The sequence below is a fragment of the Ctenopharyngodon idella genome, chromosome 8, assembly GCF_019924925.1.
Source record: "Ctenopharyngodon idella isolate HZGC_01 chromosome 8, HZGC01, whole genome shotgun sequence".
Taxonomy (NCBI): Eukaryota; Metazoa; Chordata; class Actinopteri; order Cypriniformes; family Xenocyprididae; genus Ctenopharyngodon; species Ctenopharyngodon idella.
In genome coordinates, this window is record NC_067227.1 from 25,058,723 (window position 1) to 25,078,125 (window position 19,403).

Here is a 19,403-nt window from a genome sequence, read left to right on the forward strand (position 1 = left end):
TGTTAACAGTTAATGCAATAGCTAACAATAAATAATACTTTTACAGCATCTATTAATCTATTAATAAAATTTTAATTTTTATACAAATTAATGTATTATAAACAAACTTGAATTAGCAATTAGTATAATTATAAATTAACATTAACCTAAATAAAAAATGCTGCAAAAATTGCTGCTTATTGTTAGTTGATAACAATTAGTTCATGACACTTAATACATTAACTAATGTTAACCAACTGAACTTTATTGTGAAGTGTTAGCAGGTTATATCTCAATTTGACAGTTCAGTATTGAACAGTAATGGGTAGGATAGCAGTGTGTGTGTGTGTGTGTGTGTGTGTGTGTGTGTGTGTGTGTGTGTGTGTGTGTGTGTGTGTATACTGCTGAGACTGATGGGGATGAAGACTAATATTCTCTACAACAACATCAGTTATACGAAAAGTAAACTGGTGTACTCACAACTGCAAAGTACATAAAGCTGAAAGTTGTAAGAAGCCATTACAGACGTCCTCTTCAAAGCCTCTTAACAGTCAGCATGCACACAACTAAAGTTTTACCTCAGAAAGAAGTCCGTAAATATTTCATCATTGAGCAAAGGCACAAATAATTCCCAGCCTGAGAGATTGAGTGTCCCACTGAATGTCCAATGAAAAGACATGCCATTCATTTCTTCAAATGAATAAAAGCAATAACCAGAATCCGAGAAGACTGTGACTTCACTTCCTGTCAACCTAGTAACTGTTCCTGTTCCTTAAGTCTTAGGAGAAGTGTATCCCGGCAGAGTTGAATGCATGAAGAAGCCTACCATAAAATATGGATGCAGAAAAGATGCTTAATGAAACCGTCCAAAAAAAAAAAAAAACATTTAAAAGCATTTTTCATGAAGTGAAGCGTGTCATACTTACACCATGAAATCATCTATATCCATGGAGCGTGCCCTCTTTTCACTAAACTTCGACTCTTGAAGGATGCCATCAATTTTCTGAGCAATGTTGAAGTCCTGTTGTAATTCCTGCAATACAATTTGGAAATGTATTTTAATATAATTGTGTACCAGGTCAAGTATAATTAAAGTGTCTAAAGCCTTGTTCAGACTGTCAGTCCAAATCTGATTTTTTTGTGCATATCCAATAATATTTAGCAAGTATGAACTGCAAAAAAAAAAAAAAAAAAAAAAAATTAAATCTGATTGCTCGGATTTTGCAAAGCTTTTTTGCTTGTCACTTTCTCACGCCACATAAACATATAAACATCAGAAGTTGTTGCAGAAACACATTTTCATTTTGTAAGACAACATTGCAAACCCCTCCAACTTACTTCTACTGTATATCTACTAACGCAACGTCATTGGCATAGAAACCAACGCAGATATTTCGTAAAATGAAACAAATCGGATCTGAACAGTTGTGATATACAGTGTGGCTAGTCAATCATTTAGATCAGATTCCAATCGGATACACAAATAATCTGATTTCGGCTGACAGTGTGAACGCAGTCAAAGTGAAGCAGACTCACTATGTTGTGCAGAGAACAGTGAATTCTGTAGTTCTTTTCCAGTAATTGCTCAACTGCAGCTGACCTGCATTGAAAAAAACAAAAACATCAATACTGGCCAGCTTCTTGAATTTATTACTATTGATCACTCAACAAAAACACCATTTAGCGATGTCTTACTTGAAGGCAGCACTGAGCGTTTTGTTCTTTCGGACAAATGCAATTCTGACAAGACCATCCCATTCCTTTAAATGTGGAAAAAAAACTCTGTTATATTATTTCCAGTAACTGCACAGACAGTATACACTATAATTAAGGACACTTACCTGGAAGTTGATAGGCGGCGGAGGATTTTTGGGCTCTATCCTCACCACGCTGGACTCTACTTTTGGAGGTGGTCTGAAGTTGTTTTTTCCTACCTTCATAAGCATAACATTTCAGTATCTTTACATATGACAATGTCAAACTATGCATTCCACACCGACTTGAGGATTTATCCATTCTCAAGCAGCAGTCAACTTTATGAACTAATTAATGAACTGAAGGACTCTCCAAACCTTCATGAGATGATCCACGCGGGCTAGGAGTTGTGTGTTGATGGACAATCTGCAGTATAGCTTGTCTCCTGGTTTAGCCACTAAGCGCATGGCAAATTCCCTCTGAAACATCAGCACAGCACACCTACAGACAGCATAAAATGTAAATGAAAGAAATCATAACGCTCAATATGATGGCAGCAGGAATTGTTTTTTACTCTATACTGCACTCACATTTACTGAATCAGCCAAAAAAAAAAAAGTTTATCCAATTTCTTACCTAAAAAATGGCCTGTGAAGTAACAGTTTGAACACGAAAGGCGATGATATCTAGGGGGAAAAATAATCTCAGTGTGAATACCTGTGATTTGGTAAGGTTCAATTTGTTAACATTGGTACCTTTTTCGTTTAAAATTAACAAAATGTAAATAATGAGTCCATACATCATCAATCCTTCTTCCAAAACCTGTTCTTGTCCTACTCTGATTCACTATGGTTATTAAAAGTATTTATTGGCCGGTTTCACAGACAAGGCTTAAAGGCACAACATGTAACTTTTACGCCACTGGAGGTCACCTATTCAAAACAAAGACAAAGCTTGATGACGCCGAGATTCAGCGCAGAATCATGGGAGATGTCGTCTTCACCTCACAGCGGGTAGAAAAGAATCTGATGGGACTCGGGCAGAAATCATGTTCATGGATGAGATTATTAACGTTACTGTAGTATGAAGCAGAGCAGGGCCGAATGACAAACTGCCAAAGTCACGCCCCCCAGTGGTGAACCATTGAAATTTTGAAAACATGATGTAACAAAGCCTTGTTTACTGAAATCACATGACTTTGGCAGTTTGATACATGCTCCGAACCACTGATTTGAAACAAAAGATTCGTAAATCCTTGAAGCTTCATGAAGCAGTGTTTTGAAATCGCCCATCACTAGATATTGTTGAATAAAGTCGTTATTTTGTTTTTTTGGTGCACAAAGAGTATTCTCGTCGCTTCATAACATTAAGGTTGAACCACTGAAGTCACATGAACTGTTTTAAACATCTTTAGTAGCTTTCTGGGCATTGAAAGTGTTAATTATCTTGCTGGCAATGCAGGCCTCACTGAGCCATCGGATTTTATCAAAAAATATCTTAAGTTGTGTTCTGAAGATGAACGAAGGTCTTACAACTTTGGAACGACATGAGAGTGAGTAATTAATGACAGAATTTTCATTTTTGGGTGAACTAACGCTTTAATATAGTGTTACCAGTGGCTCAGAAGACAGATCTACAGCAACCAAAGAGAAAAATCTTTGAACCAATACCTGATAAGGCAAGTTAGCCACACACAGATCAAAAAAGGGGAGCTCCGCCTTTAGGACATCCCCTATGAGGATCTGAAGCTTGTTCTGCATTGGACTGTTCAAGAAAACAGATTTTTCAATCAAACAGATGCTTAAGTTGTTGCTAGGGTTTTGACAGTGGTAGAAATGAATGTGTATGAAAAACATTTACGTGCACTGGACTCTTTTCTGAAGCTCAGCAACAAGCCTGGTGTCCAACTCGCATGCTACAACCTTTGAATTATAGTAAATGAAGTTAATGAAATTAATCACTACTTAAACTCTAGCAATAAACATTCAGTGTAACTTATTTACTTTCTTGGCTTTCTCCAGGAGTTTGACAGTCATGTTACCAGTTCCAGGACCTACTTCCAAAACCACATCTGTCGGTCGTAGTGCTGCCTGGAAAGATATTTTTGTATTTAATCAATACACTCACTGATTATATTGTGCCATGACAATGTGGTCACACATTTAGAAATCTCATTCAGCTGTCACTTTCTTTAAAAGGCAAATGACAGATTTGCCAGAAAAAGTCACAATCCACATTACTGACCTTCTCTATGATGGCGTTGACAATCAAAGGGTTTTTCAAAATATGTTGACCAATACCAGTATTGAACATAATTCCTGAAACACACCAAGAAACATAGAATTTTTTTTTTTCTCGTAACATTTATGGGTGGACTCTAACCAATTTTATTTTTTTCAAAACATAATCCCATCAAATGTTTTTTGTTTGTTTGTTCTATCTTTGAAAAAAAAGAAAAGAAAATTGATATTACTGTCATTACAATTAAGCACATAAATAGTGTGTGTGTGTGTGTGTGTGTGTGTGTGTGTGTGTGTGTGTGTGTAGTGTGTAGTGTGTGTGTAGTGTGTAGTGTGTGTGTAGTGTGTAGTGTGTGTGTGTGTAGTGTGTGTAGTGTGTAGTGTGTAGTGTGTGTAGTGTGTAGTGTGTGTAGTGTGTGTATATATATATATATATATATATATATATATATATATATTCATAACATCAAAAGTAAAACGTATATTACGCGCTACAGTGATGGGACTTGGCATGAAAATGTGCTTAACTGTATGTAAATAATGTCACAATGTTCTATGGTCAGAAAAATGGGTTTAATTTCCATTATGTGACCTGGACGTGTTGTTGACAGGTTTCTAAAGGTTCTCCCTTAATCCAAATGAAATTCATAACATGTTTAACTTTCATTACAGATCTATAAGAACAGACTTTACTAAATCGTCAGACAGCATACAGTACAAAACATCTCAAGGAAACCTACCTTGACTCTTCACCTCCTGATGTTTTCGAGATTTTTTCTCGGCTTTAACCTTCGGCATTTTGATAAGTAATGTCTGAGTTTCCAAAGAGTGAAATTTAATGTACAAATGTGAGTATACGTTTACGATACTATAAGCACGTGTAACACATCCAAGCTTTAGTTCCTTTCAGCTGATCGGATGGAAATTCAGTTGACAGCCTCAAGCTCCCTCTGGCGTCCTGGAGGACGCGTGGAGAAACCGGAAGTGATCTCTCAGTGCTGTTTTGCTGGTACTTTTTCGCGGCAATCCGAACGTGATGCAAAGACTGTTGAGGAATATGACAGCTGATTTTTCACTTTAAAATAGAAGGTAATCTTTTTATATTATTGCATTATCTGTGTTGAAGATAGCTTATTTCGAGCTCTGTCTTCAGCTGAATAAAATTGTATTTAGAAAGCAAATTAGGTTAAGTTATTATGTTTAGCGCCATTTCAGTGTTTTATTTAGTGAGACTCTAAAAGTTCGCTCTTTTACAATTGCGATTGATGAAATGTGTGATTCGGAACGTTTATATCTTGAGGGCGTTTCTGTTTTTGCTTACAGATATTTCATATTTGAAAATCAGCGGAAACAACAATGGCATCAGTCACTGCAGAGGACATCAAGTCTGAACTGGACACTTTCAACATAGCCTTCAACGATGACACTGTGGACAAACGTAAACGTCAAGTTTCTTATTTATTGTTTTTATGGACGTTTATATATATATATATATATATATATATATATATATATATATATATATATAATATTATAATATTGTTAACGTGACATAATGATAAAAAATTAAAGATTAATATGTGCTTTTATATATATATAACACACCCCACACACACCCCTCTTGTACCTTGTAGTGTTGGAGCAGTGTGTGTGTCACAGGCTGAAGGGGGATGATATTGTATGCGAGTGGTTTGCTTTCAGCGCCTCTAAAGACCAGCTGCCGCTCACTCTTGAGAACCTGGACCAGTTTGAACATGAAGTTAGTACAATGCCATTATAAACAAATACTGCTGCATGTCAACTGCAGCACAGATTTTCTGGGATCTCTTGAGATGCCTTAATAAATAAGATACCCTATGTTTCCCTGCCTGATTTGCATACTGCTTATATACTTCTTACAGATACTGAACAAGAAGAAAAAGTCAAAAGGCTCAACAAAGGGAAGCCAGTTTAACAAGACTAGAGACATCAACTCTATCCAGGAACTGTATCCTTTTTAGCTCTAACCATCACTAGGTTTAATCTTATTCATTTTTTTTTGCCCTAAATGTTCACAGTGGTCTTCTTAACAGAGTTGCATAGAATCCGAGCAGAAGAGGAAGAGGAGAACTTGTTGGATGCCTATTCAACACCGGCCAAGGTGAGAAAAATGGGACACAGATTAATAGGGGAGACTTGATGGAAATGTAGATGCACTGATAGAAATGCATTATTGGCTCCAAATGGGAAAGTACTGTATAGCTCAGCTATTAAAAGTAAATCTCATTTTGTCCTCTAACCCAACTTTTATTTGACCTGCTGAAATGCTGTAATTTGCAATATATTGAAATGTACTTTCTTTGTAACTGGATTGGTAAGAAATGTAAATGTATTACTGTCTTCATCCGTGTGTTACCGCAGGGCTCTCAGAAGCGAGCGTTGACAACCCCAGAACATCCTCAGTCCAAGAGAGGTGTGGCCCGACTCGCCAGTCCCAGTCTAATGCTGTCACCTGCCAGCTTCTCACCAAGGTAACCAATTCACCAAACTTCTATTAAGATATCTTTGAATATATGAGGTCTTTATAAGGCAAACAAACCATTAACAAAATCACCCTAAAGAAAACATGGAAAAATTATCATGGCAATCTGAATCTGATGTCTTTTCATTTCAAGATGATATAATACATTTAATCTAACGTAAAGTTGTTTTATTTGTTTTTGTAGTGCAACGCCTTCTCAAAAATATGGCATGCGTGGGGGACGAGGAGAGGTGGTTTCGTCGTTTGGGGAAGTACAGGGTCCACGCTGGACGGGTAAAGGACAGACCAGTGTGAGGGTGGAGATCCTAGAAGGAGGAGAGAATTCACTCATCAGCAGCTACAAATATATGTTCCAGAGACTTAGAGATGTGCGGGATGGTGAGTACATGAAAGTGAAAAAAGTGGTGTGTCGTGTAGCCAAGTCTTACAAGTCTGACGCGCTAACCATCAGGCCACAACTGTCCCATGTTCTCATTGCTGCACTGACTCAAATATTATATATATATAAATATTCAAATATTATTATATGATTGTTTTGTATGACAATTGCTGAAACACTTCAACATACATGGCAGGAAGTAAATTCGTTTTGTTGTTGTTGCTGCATGACATATAAATTGTCATTTTATATGTTTACAAATTGTATGTAAATTGCATGATACATACAGACTGTCTCTTTATATATTCGTATATATTTATTTATGTTCTCCATCTTGTCTGTAGTTCTGACTGAAAAGATTGAAGAGCTTGGAGAGGAATTGCGGAGTCATTTTAACATAGAGGAATTCTCTCCAGTTTCACTACCTGTTCAGGTACAAGCACAGATATCATCATAACGGCTCAATAATTCAGTTGTCCAAGTGATAAAAAAAGAACATATTTATGGCTGGTGTGCAAAAGTTCATTTTGGAGTATGTGTGTCCATTTTGGTGAATTGATTAGCCTTGATCTCACTCTCTTTCCTGCAGGATAGCATCACAGTACTGGGGCAGGTGTGTTGTGACAGTAACGGGAAGCTCAATGCCCAGTCTGTGCTGCTGGAGGCCGGACAGGAACAGGGAGGCAGACAGGTGCCTGTGGATCTGTCCGAGCTCATAGAGTTCTCACTCTTCCCTGGACAGGTGAGATATAAACCTATGATTTGATGCACATACTGCTTTTTTCCTTTTCTTTTATGTTTGATTTTAACTTATTGCTAAGTAATATTATATTATTAATCATTTTAATTTAAAGTGCCCCTGTTATGCTACTTTATTTTAAAGGCTCCTAAATTTGTTACAATAGGTTTACATGCATCCAAGATCAAAAAAACACTTTAATTTTCTCATAATATACATTGCAGCATCAGCTCTTTTCTCACAGTGTCTGAAATGGTTCGGTCTCTCTAAACCCCTCCTTTCTGAGAGCCGATTCTGCTCTGATTGGTCAGATGGCCCAGTCTGTTATGACTGGTCTACCTCTTATAGCGCGTGTCGGAAACTAAACATTCATTGAATTTCTGAATATCTGAATTTCAGGTCCAGAAGTGCGTGCAAAGTGGATTTGCTTTTGCAGCACATAAAATAGCTTCTTCTAGATGTTGTTTGCGGGCAGCCAGTGAAGACTATAGGCTGGCATTATGCAAATTTATTACAAACCTACATTGGTTCGTGCAGGAAGACTGAACAGTCAACTCGTTTCAAATAGTTTAGAATCGGGTTCTTTCCTTTGGAAAACAATAACTTATTCTTTTGGAAGACAATAACATTTATTGCGCACTTTGATCTTTGAAACTATGCCGACCTTTTACATTCACAAACGGCTATATTACATACTACATGAAAGGTAATATCTGAAAAAGCATCATAGGGGCATTTTAAAATTCTCATTATAGTTTTAGTAGATAAAAGTCATTTGAGAATGAATAGTGATGTATTAGAGAATGTATTTTTCCCCATCTCTAGTTATTACCAGGCAGTGTGTCTGGCATATATTCTTTTACTCTTGTTTTTTTTTTGTAGGTTGTTGTCATGGAAGGTATGAATCCCTCTGGGGAGAAGTTTGTAGCTACCAAACTGTACGAGGTATCTCTCACTATTACCCTTTTTAGTTTAGACCAGTGGTTCCCAACCACGTTCCTGGAGGCCCCCCAACACTGCACATTTTGCATCTCTCCTTTATCTGACACACCCATTTCAGGTCTTGGAGTCTCTACTAATGAGCTGATGGTCTTAATCAGGTGTGTTTGATTAAGGAGACATGGAAAACATGCATTGTTTGGGGGCCTCCAGGACTGTGGTTGGGAACCCCTGGTTTAGGTTAAGTTTACAATTTATTGAATTATGATATTTATTAAATGATTTGTTTGTCCACTAGGGTATTCCCCTGCCTTTTTACTGCACATCTGAAGTGAAACAGGAAATGGATGAAGGTAAGATTGGTGAAAATGTATCAAGAACATCCCTGATGAGATCATGGCTCACATTAAACCCTTCATAACACACTTTTTCAGTGTCTGAGCCTGTGATGGTCATGATGGCTTGTGGACCGTACACCCCCTCTGAAAGTCTGACCTATGACCCTCTGATTGACCTCATAACTATCATCAATAAAGATCGTCCTGATGTATGCATTCTGGTGGGTACAGCTTCACGCCCATTTCTGTGTTTTTTTTTTTTTTAGTCCAAAGAGCAGCTTGTTATGATAAAACCTAATTTATCTCGCAGTATGACTGCTTTTCTGGACATTTAAACATGTATTTGAATCTGAAATTTTGGCTAGTAATTAACTGTTTATTTCTCTCATAGTTTGGGCCATTTGTTGATTCCAAACATGAGCAGATTGAGGTAAACCAGATTTTGTATGGATTTGAAATTCCTATAACAATTTTTCATAATGGCCACAAATTTAAGCACTTGATTTTCTACCTTTTTAACAGAAAAACCAGGTAACAGAAACATTTGAATCCATCTTCAAGAGATGTGTGGACAGCATAGTGGAAGGAACCAAAGGGTGTGTGTGTGTCTAGTTTTTCTCACAGCTTTCTAGACTCTCCAATGTATAATTATGTTTTCAACGCTTGCATTCTTCTATTATAGGTCGGGATGCAGGTTGGTGTTTGTGCCGTCTCAGAGGGATGTCCATCATCACTACATTTATCCTCAGCCACCCTTCAACCTGACCAACCTCAGCAAAGATGATACAGCGGTAAGATGATTAGCTAAAATCTCTGTTCATTTTGATTTAATTGGCCATCCTTTTTTATTCTTAACTGCTGGTGATTAATATTTTATCTATTAGTGTGATTCAGGGCAAACTTAAAGGGATAGTTCACCCAAAAATGAAAATTCTCATCATTTATTCACCATCATGCCGTCCCCGATGCATATGACTTTCTTTCTTCAGATAAACACAAATGAAGATTTTTAGGACAAAAATCCATTTCTGTGAGTCCATATAATGCAATTCTCATTTTCCACCCTTAGAGAGTGACCTTAGCGAGTGACCCCTGCACGCTCCTCATTGGTAATGTGACTTTTGGCCTGACATCTACAGACATTGTGTTTCATATGGGAGCTGAAGAGATCAGCAGGTAATACCACTGAACCAACTGGTGATTGTAGCTTGAAAACAATCTACAACTGACATGTAAATTTACACTGTGGCTACTTTAGGAACAAGAGTAAATGAACTTTTGTATAAAATGTACTGTTTTATAGTCATTTCTGATTCATTATTTCTTTGATGTCATTGAATTAAAAAAAAAAAAAAAAAAAAAGACTGCTTCAGAAGAATAAGTGCACACAAGCACTGATTTGTCATTACCATTTTTGCAGTGGCACTGGCACAGAACGTTTCTCAAGGATCATGAAACACATGTTGACCCAGAGGAGGTTTGTAGAACATTTCTCATCTTTAAATGAAATTTCCTCTGGCTTGAGTAGTAGTAAAATGTTGTTTGTCTGTATTCTTTGCTGCTCCTGTGATATACAGTTGTAAATCTTCAGTTTAATTGTTCTTTTAGCTACTATCCTCTCTATCCTCCTGCGGAGGAAGTCAACATGGATTATGAGAAGTTTCAACAATTCAGCCAAATGAACCTCACACCTGATGTTCTCATCGTTCCTTCTGAACTTCGGTATTTCATCAAGGTAAATCAATCACATTTCAGAAAAGTTTCTGTTATTTATATACCATAACAAAAAATGTTCCAATTTCAATTCTGACTGGAAACAAATTTGCCATTATTTCCCAGGATGTGATTGGTTGTGTATGTGTCAATCCTGGCCGTCTCACTAAAGGACAGGTGGGCGGGACTTACGGACGGTTATTTATTCAGCCGAACCCTGTGCTGGTGGATGGGAAGAGAGTGAGCCCATGTATAGCAGGACAGGTGGTGAAAATATGATACAATATACCTTTTCTATTGCTTGAACTTTATTAAATCATGTCTGTATTTTTTTATGTCTGTATTAAATCTTTTCACTTAAAGTGGCTGGAAAATAAAATACTTTGTAAAAGGCAGTTTTGTCCAGTTAATGTCTAGTTATGTTTAAAAGAATCTGATCTTGCACATTCCCTATTGTTAATGATTTATCAGTGCAAAAAATTATCTGTATTATTTAATGAAAATTAAAAAAAAGATTCGGCTCTTGTAATGGCAGACCGCACACGCTATTAAAAAGCCAACTAGCCATTAAGGCATCCAGGTCTCTCCATCATGCAACAACCATTTCCTTATTGAATAACCTGTTTCACTCAAATGCATGACATTACAGAAGTAAAACTAGTTGTTGACATGGTTTCATTACTTTTTATTAAGGATCAGTTTGAACTTTATTTTAAAAAGGTAATTTTATCTGTAAATGGAGTTCATCTAATATCTCTCACATCCTGAATGTGAGAGATATTAGATGAACTCCATTTACAGATAAAAATATGTCTCTAAAATATTCTCTAGTCTATATTATATATATATAAAAACAAAATGAGCTGTTATGAAAAGCTTAACTATACATTGTGCACGTTTCAGTGAAACATCCTTGCCATAGCTCTCAACATAAATGTACAAGAAAAACATTACACTGAACATGGTAACAGTGAGCACTTTAACAGGTGAAGTATATACATTAATCAGAGAACTGTGTTCAAATAGGTCCTCATTAGTTAGGTATGTTTTCTAGTCCCATCGCAATGTCTCTTAATTTTGGATCATCTCTCCAGTTGACTTTACTGGCCAGTATAATTCCCTGAAAAACAAGATTTTTATAACAAAGAGGTTCAAAATGCATAGTGATCCTAAAAAACAAAGCAAGACAGATTAAATAAGAATGATGAGAAGTAAACAAGCAAACACTGAGAAGCCACGTACCCGGAGCACATTTTGTAAAATGGTGGTGACTTTCTGGTATTTCTGTAGAACCGCTTCAGCTCTTTCCTTGGCTCTCTGCTGAACCTCTCCCTGATTTTCCTTCACCTGTTTCAACTCATTTATCTCCAGCATTTTTTTCTTAATTTGTCCTTTTAGGTCTAGGAAAACATGAATGAGATACGGTTGTTTTCTACTAACTCGCATATTGAAAATGTGAATGCAGCTTTTTCTTAGGTTTTAAAACAATTTGACCCATCATCTTGTCAAAATATAACATTAAACAAGCTTAAAAAAACTTTCATTAGAAGAAAATGTGTATGAAAAGTCTGTATGATTCCATCTGGGTCTTAGTAAGTACCAAGTCTTTCCTTTTGAATATCCGTGATCTGGTCCTGAAGCTCTCGTGTTTCCTGGATAAAACAGGATCAGTAATTAAGCATTGTATGGCCATAAAACTGTTTAGAAATGGAATTATTCATAAATATGAGAATGATTTTATCTAAAACCTATAGCAGAACAGGGAAGGTCCCACCTTTATAATTTTCATGGTCTTTTCACAGAGCTCAGTGTTCTGATTGGTCAGTTCCTTTAGTGCCCTGTATGATGAAAGTTCAGATTACTGTTAGGACAACTGGATATCAGACTACATGGATTAGATTTATTTAAATTAAGATTCACTCACTCGGCATCTGCATCATTCTGAATCATCTTTTCAATGATGGCATTCCAAATCTGCATTCTAGAACACACACACACAAAAAACATTTTAACTTGGACACCATCAGAGATTGTATTGCAAAAAGAAGCTTGATACCACAGCATCTTTACCTGTTTAATACCAGTGTCTTGTTGAAGTATGAGAGTCTTGCCTGCTCTATTGCACTTTCATACTTGGATCTACAGATTGGTAAAAAGATGAATGTCGGGTTATTTTATAACAGTATTTTATAACAGTATATACATACAGATGTATTCATAAATGTGCATTTCGAACACGTACAGATCTCCTTCAGCTTCATGTGACTCTTTGTGTTTTCCTAAGAATTAAACAAAGCGCATTATGTTAATTATTAGTGGTTAATATTTACACAAGTGTTTTGTTTGTTCACAAATAAATTTAGCTTACCCATGCTGACTTTAACATTCATTTCAAAACACTGATTTTCCATTATTTCTTTCATTCTTGAAAAAACAAGACATACAAGAAACAGAATGAGCATAGTTACACTTATCTATTACATACTGTATATATAATGCGTAGTACATAACAGTAGTAGTACTGTTAATTTGTACTCTACGCATTGGTGCACTACTATAACAACAAATCATACAAATAAAACAAACGAAAGAATGGAAAATCACTTTAGCAAACGTGTGGGTGTCACTCCGTCAGAAGCTGACGACGGATCTGGCAAGCTGTTGTTCGTTTCAGCAGGGTCACTATCTGAAGAGGGTCCATCATGATTACTGGAACTCATCTTTGCATGCCTGTGCAGAAATTAAAAAAAAAAATACTGGAATTACTGGAACTAAGGGTTTAAAAAGATTACACTCACAAAGTGAGTATATGTAAACAACTCGTCTCACTTACTGTCGCTTCCGGTTCTTGCTCTTGATGTTTTTGTTTACTAATATTACTTTTTCGCTACAAGATTCCAAGCCGCGCAACTGCAATCCTGTCCGAAACTGCCGCCAGGAAGTTGTGGCGCCACGTGACAGTCATGTGACTTGGTGATCCGCGAAACCCCGCCCACCTGCACCAAACTAAGCATGAGCAGAAATAAAGGATTGGCCGTCACAGGCCACTGTCATTAATGTGTTTCGGAGGTCAACATGGAAAAATAAGGTTATATTGCACTACTAGATAGCGTATTGATGGTAAGAATGCATGTTTATTGTGCTTATTATGAAGCGCGGCTCTATATATTTTAAATGTAACGCTATTTTAAAGGCAGAACCACTTGTAATGAATATTAGCAGGTGAGCTAGGGTAATGGTACAGTGAATTAAGTTTGCTTTTTTTCTGCAGTAATGTATTATTGATGTATGACATCAAAGCTCATGAATTCGATTAATTCGCATGTATATGTGAATAAATTGACAGACTGTTTCAAGTTCATTCACTATGATTTACTGATGCAACTAATGTGACAGCTTTTCTGCTACAGACTCGAACATAACAAATGCAGTTACTTCTGGATAATTAAAGCGATATTTAAGCATTAATTGTCTTATATGATAGTCCTTACATGCCCTCGTCTGGTTGCCAAATGTAAACCCTTCTTTTGGGTCGAATCTTTTCAGTGAATCATTTGAGCCGGTTCGCAAAATTGGTCTGAACAATGCGTTCGCGACTTGTTTGTATGACAGTTTTATCAACACGCATATGAAACAGAATTGGCTGTAGCATTTTTATTATTATTATCATCATCGTCATCATTACTACTAGTTTTATTATTAAAACATGATTTTTAAAGGCAAACGATCACACGTAGTAAAACGGGCAAAATTTATTTTTGAACCAGTTCTTTTACACGAACTGTTCAAAAGAACCGATTCGCGGAAATGACTCAGACTTCCCATCCAATGTTTGCCGCGTTTGTCCTTTAAGTTATAATACAACAGTGCCCTCTTCAGGTTGCTAATGTCTTCACTTTGTGGTCTTGTCGATATGTTTGAACCGGAAGCAGTGATCGGATGTCGTCATGGGAAGCAAAGTGAGTGGCAAGATGGCAGCTGCCAGTCGGGTCGTGCAGGTAAACACTTGCATCAGCCTGAATACCGTTCATTTTGCTGTGACATATCGCTCATTTGAGCTCGTTGTTGAAACGATAGTCTCTTATCCGCATAGTATTCAGTAATGTTGATCTTGAGTGCTTTTACTTCACAAAATGCACTGATTTCAATGGTTTGACAGATGCCCTTGTGGACAGACCAAGTTTCCTCTCTGTCTATCGCTTTATTTGACTCCTATAAAACACAATATCATCTCATCCATGCGTTAAGCATTATGTATAGTAAATGCAATAAAACGCAGTACCTAAATATTAAAATTGTGTTCATAACTGTCTATGGTTGTTCAGTCTTTTAAAATTAAGCGTAGATAAGTCGCTAAGCAGAACTGTTTTGTTTAATTTTTCTCATTACATTTGTTCCTTTGCAGGTTGTGCGACCTCATGCACCTTTAATTAAATTTCCAGATCGAAAGAGTGTCCCTAGGCCAAATGGTCAGTAATAAGCCTATATATTGCCTATATTTTTGCAGTTGAATGTAATTCATCTGTTACTCTGTGAAATGCATCATTTTTATTTGTGTAATGCATTAGAAGCACTCCAAACTGCTCCTCATAATAGGTGTAGTACATTTTAAGAGGCCAAACATTAATTTTTTACCTACTTTCCATTGTGGTAGATGTTTAGCCTACTTGGTAGCAAACTTCGAAGTCTGCATTACTAGTTTGTTGTTAACAATTTTTTTGTGCTGTTTCCAGTACAAGAGGCACTGAAGGTTCTTACAGCCAGTCTCCCACAGATCTCCCCATCCGCACCTCCACCTGCAACGTCAATATCACCTCCTCCCAGACCACCGGGACCCATCAGCCGACTGCCGGGCACCCCTGACAGCGTCTCTGTAGTTAAAGATCTCCCTCAGAAATACCGCAGAAGAACCCTTGCATTAGATGAAATGGACTACATCCAGGTTAGTGTTTATTTGTTTTTACAGATCACCATTTGAAAAGACAGAATCAGTACATTTACATTTGAAAGAACGCATTTCATTTCATTTTTTAACAGTCTTCTAAATCTGCTCTGTTCTGGACTTTAGAGAAATATAAACGCATTTGTAATGTTAAGAACAAAAATAGATCAGAATATGGACAAACCACTGACCATAGCTTGTTTTCTCTCTTGCAGCGAGGTGGACCAGAGTGACTTGTCTGGTACAGTTTATTCAGACTCCGAAATCCGTTGACTGACTTATTTTTTTTTCTCAGCATAAGAGGAGTTCATAATATGTCATCTAAATAAATTATAGTTACATTGTACATACAGATTATCATTTGACAGTTGTAAAGCCTACAATTGGTTGTTTTATTATTCAAGTGCTCTGTATTTACATTAAAATGCAAAACTCTTTGCCTTCTTATTCTTCAAACCATCTGTGTTGTATTGGCCACTCTGGCCAGCACCTCTTCTGATCATCAAGAACGTAGTTGATGAATTTCTTCTTCCATTTTATTATATATTCTGAATTCAGTGAAAAGCACTGAGTGCCAGCATATTCTACAGGTTTCTGAACAAAGTGGATCACTACGAGTACCTGAACAATTAAAATGTTTACTAATTTTTGAAAGTTTGTGTTTTCATTTGTATTTTCCTACCTTATCTAATCATAACCACCATTTCTGTTTTTGTTTTTGTTTTTTAACTTAAAGACCCTCTGCGGTGAAAATGAAGCTTTTAATGTTGTTTATACAGTATGTCTATGTGGTGTTTTTAATATGCTTTAAGACACACCATGTGCAAATTCATAAGTCAACACCATTGCTGAGTATTTTATCTTTAAAACTGCAGTAATCTTAAGACAGTTTCAAAAACGCGTATTGAAATTGCTGGTGTTTCTGATGTCATAAACTAGCTTGTAACCAATCACATCAATGTGCCAGCGGGCTTTAGCATATCATTAACTATGACCAATCTGAAGCAGGAGAGTCTCAAAAAGCCATCCTGGTATATTTTTCTGTTGCTATGAAAAATCGTGTATATTTAGTAATATGTAAAATGTTTATTTATGATGTATATAACAATGTTATGATGAACTATATGCCTTTCTCCGCTGATGTTCAAAGCGTCTCTAAGGATACTGATTTTTAGAAGACAGCTGTCTGACTCGCGAACGGGAACATGGTTTGTGCAACATTAGCAACACATTATTAGCTGTTTGATAACAGTCATGCCAAAGGCTAATCATATTTATTACCGTTGTCTGTCTGACGTTGTAAAATATGATACCATTGTGCAGCGTTTACCTCAGTAAGTTGACCGAGTTCATCTCTGTGCTGGCAGCCGGGCGTGAGCGAATGGAGGTGGGGCTAATTAGCATATTCATAGATCTGCATATACTAAATGAGGCAAGGGTGCAGTTACATTCAAGCTATTTTTTTCATGAAGAATTTTTTTTACAGGATAAAACTTTTAAATATATAATCAAAGATGGGTTTTAAGGGATAAAATCAATGACTACAGGGGGACTTTAACATAATTAAGCAGGATGTTTTCAATCAAGTGACCACATTTGTTTCCAGAGCTTTTATTTCTGGAGCTTTTTACACCAAGTAATAAAGTACAACAAAAATACAAAATAATGAAAAACCAACCAAAAAGCAATACAATTATATGTACATATTTTATAAACAATAGAGATATCTGAATAATTCTGTAATTAAATGTTATGATTGTCTGTATATATGGATATACATTTATAGGATTTGTTGGTTTTATTCACAAGTTTTACCATTTGGACAATGGTCCATGGTTGAATGTAAAAACCTCCATTTACTAATTCTTTAAAATGTCTAAATTAAATACATAATAAAACACACACATCCACTTTACCAAACTTTTCTCAATAGTTTTAAGATGTAAAACATTTACTTCTATAGGTCAAAACAACCTGTACATTCTGGTATTTTAGCTTGTTTTTAAAATGAAACAATATGCAAAACATTTGGGGGTAAAATTACTGTCAATTTACTTCAGCAAATCTAGCTGAAGTTCACTGTTTCATTTATAAAAATTACTAATACAGAATAGTAGGAGCACAGAGACTTTAAGTATGAAAATAAAAAAACTTTTTATATGAGCACCAAGTACTACATTTGTGCATGATAAAGTTCTCTGCTTGACGTACAGACACTGAAAACATCTGAACAAAAAAGATTGACAGAGATAACAAACTCTTCGTAGTGCTTTCTATCTCGTCAAGGAATAATAGCATCTATGGATCCATTTCAATCAGCTTCTGTAATCGCAGCTCCAAACATGCTACTAACGAGTACTTCCCTACGTTTTCACTATGTAGATGCACAAGACTCTTTAAACTCAACTTTTAACTGCAGTGCATTCAATAGAAAATAGACTCTTCACATTACTATTAGCAGCCGTTATGTATCAAGGATGTAAGAATCACGGTGAACGAATGAAACTCCTCAGTCTACTGAACAAAGAGATGAACAAATAGGTTTAAATGGGAATGTCCAAAAAGCATGTGCCACACATCTCTCTCTCAAAAAAAAGAAATGCTGTGGTATTTTTGCAAACGACCACCATCGGCATGCATGTTTTTGACGTCTCTTACTGCAGTAAAGAATCAAAGGCAAGAATAAGATATGGATACTGTAAGACTTACAGAAGTACAACAATCTATACATATTTACATATTATTGCCATAAACAAAAACTTTTTAGCATTTTTGCATTACCCTACTCAAAGTCAGGGCTTTTAGTATACAATTCTATGGTAAATTGTTTAAAAATGCAAATAGCAGGAAGGACTCAAGCTCAGAGGCAGTATCGGTTTTTGATACAGTGCGGCAAGCTGATTGCTTTTTGGCATTTAGTATTAATCAGCTTGAAATATGTCAAAGGATCAACAAGAGTCCAATCTGCTTCATGCATACAATATACAACAATGGTAAAGAACTTAAGATAGAGAGCTTAACATAAAAAGAGGTCCAGAGTGATTAACAATTAGCTCAATTAACATTCAGGTGTTCTCAGTACCCCTGGCAGCTACAAAATATACATAATGCATAGCTAAAAAAAAAAAAAATTATATATATATATTATATAACACTGGTTCAATTGGTACTAAAGCGCCTGCAGTTTAGAGCACCAGCAGGCGTTATTTATGATTTGTAAAAGTGACCTGTGAAGGTAATGACTAGCATGTAAATAGCTTTGCAAGCTCAAAGGGGAATCATAAACATCCTGCATACTTCTCACAATCTAATATTTATACACGATTTATGCTAATACTGTCAAGTGCAGGCGACTGCCCCATAGAGCCAATCTGTCTCATAAAATGTTACTATTATTATTTGAGTGCCAAATCATGGACCAAAAAAAAAAAAAAAAAAAAAGAAATCTATAGCAGAAACTTTGGGGACTGGAAAAATCTACATTTCTAACAGTGCGCAGCTGAGAAAGATTCACTCTGCGCTCTTCTCAGTCAATCGTGAAACTTGAGAATAAAGCAAAATGTAAAAGAAAAGAAAACTTTTCAAAGAAAAATTTTGGTAAATCTGCAAAGCTCAAACCCCAAAAAAGTTATTAAATGTTCGGATTACCACAATAAATTGAGAGTTATTAAAGCTTACACTTAAAACATCCTAACTCGAACACCAACCAATAACGATACATACAAAGTGCTCTTTGTTTAAACATGTAGGTCTTCTGCTCCAAGGAAATCACTATTTTCAATTACAAAAGCCAGTTTCCTGATATACGAAATGCTACATTTCCCAAGGCTTAATCTATCTCGGGCGGTGTAAACTCTGAAAAAAGTACCCATTTTTGAAACAGACACACATACATGATGAGCCTAAAACAACGACAAC

General features: G+C 36.2%; 4 protein-coding genes across 5 annotated transcripts; 2 read left to right on the top strand and 2 right to left on the bottom strand.

The window, feature by feature from the left end:
• Nucleotides 1–223: 223 nt before the first annotated feature.
• Nucleotides 224–4,852, bottom strand: dimt1l (DIM1 dimethyladenosine transferase 1-like (S. cerevisiae)). Its single transcript, XM_051903637.1, has 12 exons — nt 4,655–4,852; nt 3,919–3,992; nt 3,678–3,764; nt 3,535–3,596; nt 3,345–3,438; nt 2,311–2,360; nt 2,052–2,175; nt 1,821–1,913; nt 1,675–1,739; nt 1,516–1,579; nt 906–1,012; nt 224–801 (listed from the first exon to the last, which is right to left on the bottom strand). Exons 1-12 carry the CDS (start codon nt 4,710–4,712, stop codon nt 759–761), a joined length of 921 nt encoding a protein of 306 aa, XP_051759597.1. The 5' UTR covers nt 4,713–4,852; the 3' UTR covers nt 224–758.
• Nucleotides 4,853–4,856: 4 nt separating this feature from the next.
• pola2 (polymerase (DNA directed), alpha 2) lies at nt 4,857–10,938 on the top strand. The gene is made up of 19 exons (XM_051903619.1): nt 4,857–5,003; nt 5,238–5,352; nt 5,549–5,673; nt 5,816–5,901; nt 5,997–6,054; nt 6,315–6,424; nt 6,620–6,813; nt 7,159–7,247; nt 7,404–7,556; nt 8,436–8,498; nt 8,791–8,845; nt 8,927–9,051; nt 9,222–9,260; nt 9,353–9,426; nt 9,513–9,621; nt 9,900–10,006; nt 10,251–10,307; nt 10,439–10,565; nt 10,670–10,938. Exons 2-19 carry the CDS (start codon nt 5,271–5,273, stop codon nt 10,820–10,822), a joined length of 1,806 nt encoding a protein of 601 aa, XP_051759579.1. The 5' UTR covers nt 4,857–5,003; nt 5,238–5,270; the 3' UTR covers nt 10,823–10,938.
• Nucleotides 10,939–11,213: 275 nt separating this feature from the next.
• On the bottom strand, nt 11,214–13,525 carry cenph (centromere protein H). Its single transcript, XM_051903638.1, has 10 exons — nt 13,377–13,525; nt 13,148–13,273; nt 12,912–12,967; nt 12,786–12,822; nt 12,614–12,682; nt 12,468–12,524; nt 12,318–12,381; nt 12,144–12,195; nt 11,786–11,943; nt 11,214–11,663 (listed from the first exon to the last, which is right to left on the bottom strand). The coding sequence occupies exons 2-10, from the start codon at nt 13,261–13,263 to the stop codon at nt 11,577–11,579; spliced, it is 696 nt and encodes a 231-aa protein (XP_051759598.1). The 5' UTR covers nt 13,264–13,273; nt 13,377–13,525; the 3' UTR covers nt 11,214–11,576.
• Nucleotides 13,522–16,139, top strand: mrps36 (mitochondrial ribosomal protein S36). 2 transcript variants are annotated; one of them, XM_051903640.1, is made up of 5 exons: nt 13,522–13,663; nt 14,473–14,541; nt 14,949–15,012; nt 15,277–15,485; nt 15,701–16,139. In XM_051903640.1, exons 2-5 carry the CDS (start codon nt 14,491–14,493, stop codon nt 15,716–15,718), a joined length of 342 nt encoding a protein of 113 aa, XP_051759600.1. In that variant the 5' UTR covers nt 13,522–13,663; nt 14,473–14,490; the 3' UTR covers nt 15,719–16,139. The 2 variants fall into 2 exon arrangements, with proteins under 2 accessions (XP_051759600.1, XP_051759601.1); XM_051903641.1 differs by having other exon boundaries at nt 14,476–14,541.
• Nucleotides 16,140–19,403: the final 3,264 nt, after the last annotated feature.

What these genes read in the sequence shown, in the direction of transcription:
- dimt1l (XM_051903637.1), bottom strand. Translation starts at nt 4,712, where the DNA reads ATGCCGAAGGTTAAAGCCGAGAAAAAATCTCGAAAACATCAGGAGGTG. An exon ending in TCCTGGAGAAAGCCAAGAAA is followed by an intron (nt 3,597 to 3,677) that starts GTAAATAAGTTA and finishes TATAATTCAAAG; the next exon opens with GTTGTAGCATGCGAGTTGGA. An exon ending in ACGCTCAGTGCTGCCTTCAA is followed by an intron (nt 1,580 to 1,674) that starts GTAAGACATCGC and finishes TTTTCAATGCAG; the next exon opens with GTCAGCTGCAGTTGAGCAAT.
- pola2 (XM_051903619.1), top strand. Translation starts at nt 5,271, where the DNA reads ATGGCATCAGTCACTGCAGAGGACATCAAGTCTGAACTGGACACTTTC. An exon ending in CCTGCCAGCTTCTCACCAAG is followed by an intron (nt 6,425 to 6,619) that starts GTAACCAATTCA and finishes TTGTTTTTGTAG; the next exon opens with TGCAACGCCTTCTCAAAAAT. An exon ending in GGAGCTGAAGAGATCAGCAG is followed by an intron (nt 10,007 to 10,250) that starts GTAATACCACTG and finishes CCATTTTTGCAG; the next exon opens with TGGCACTGGCACAGAACGTT.
- cenph (XM_051903638.1), bottom strand. Translation starts at nt 13,263, where the DNA reads ATGAGTTCCAGTAATCATGATGGACCCTCTTCAGATAGTGACCCTGCT. An exon ending in ACACCCACACGTTTGCTAAA is followed by an intron (nt 12,968 to 13,147) that starts GTGATTTTCCAT and finishes TGTTTTTTCAAG; the next exon opens with AATGAAAGAAATAATGGAAA. An exon ending in TATTCAAAAGGAAAGACTTG is followed by an intron (nt 11,944 to 12,143) that starts GTACTTACTAAG and finishes ATGTTTTCCTAG; the next exon opens with ACCTAAAAGGACAAATTAAG.
- mrps36 (XM_051903640.1), top strand. Translation starts at nt 14,491, where the DNA reads ATGGGAAGCAAAGTGAGTGGCAAGATGGCAGCTGCCAGTCGGGTCGTG. An exon ending in CTGCCAGTCGGGTCGTGCAG is followed by an intron (nt 14,542 to 14,948) that starts GTAAACACTTGC and finishes GTTCCTTTGCAG; the next exon opens with GTTGTGCGACCTCATGCACC. An exon ending in GAGTGTCCCTAGGCCAAATG is followed by an intron (nt 15,013 to 15,276) that starts GTCAGTAATAAG and finishes TGCTGTTTCCAG; the next exon opens with TACAAGAGGCACTGAAGGTT.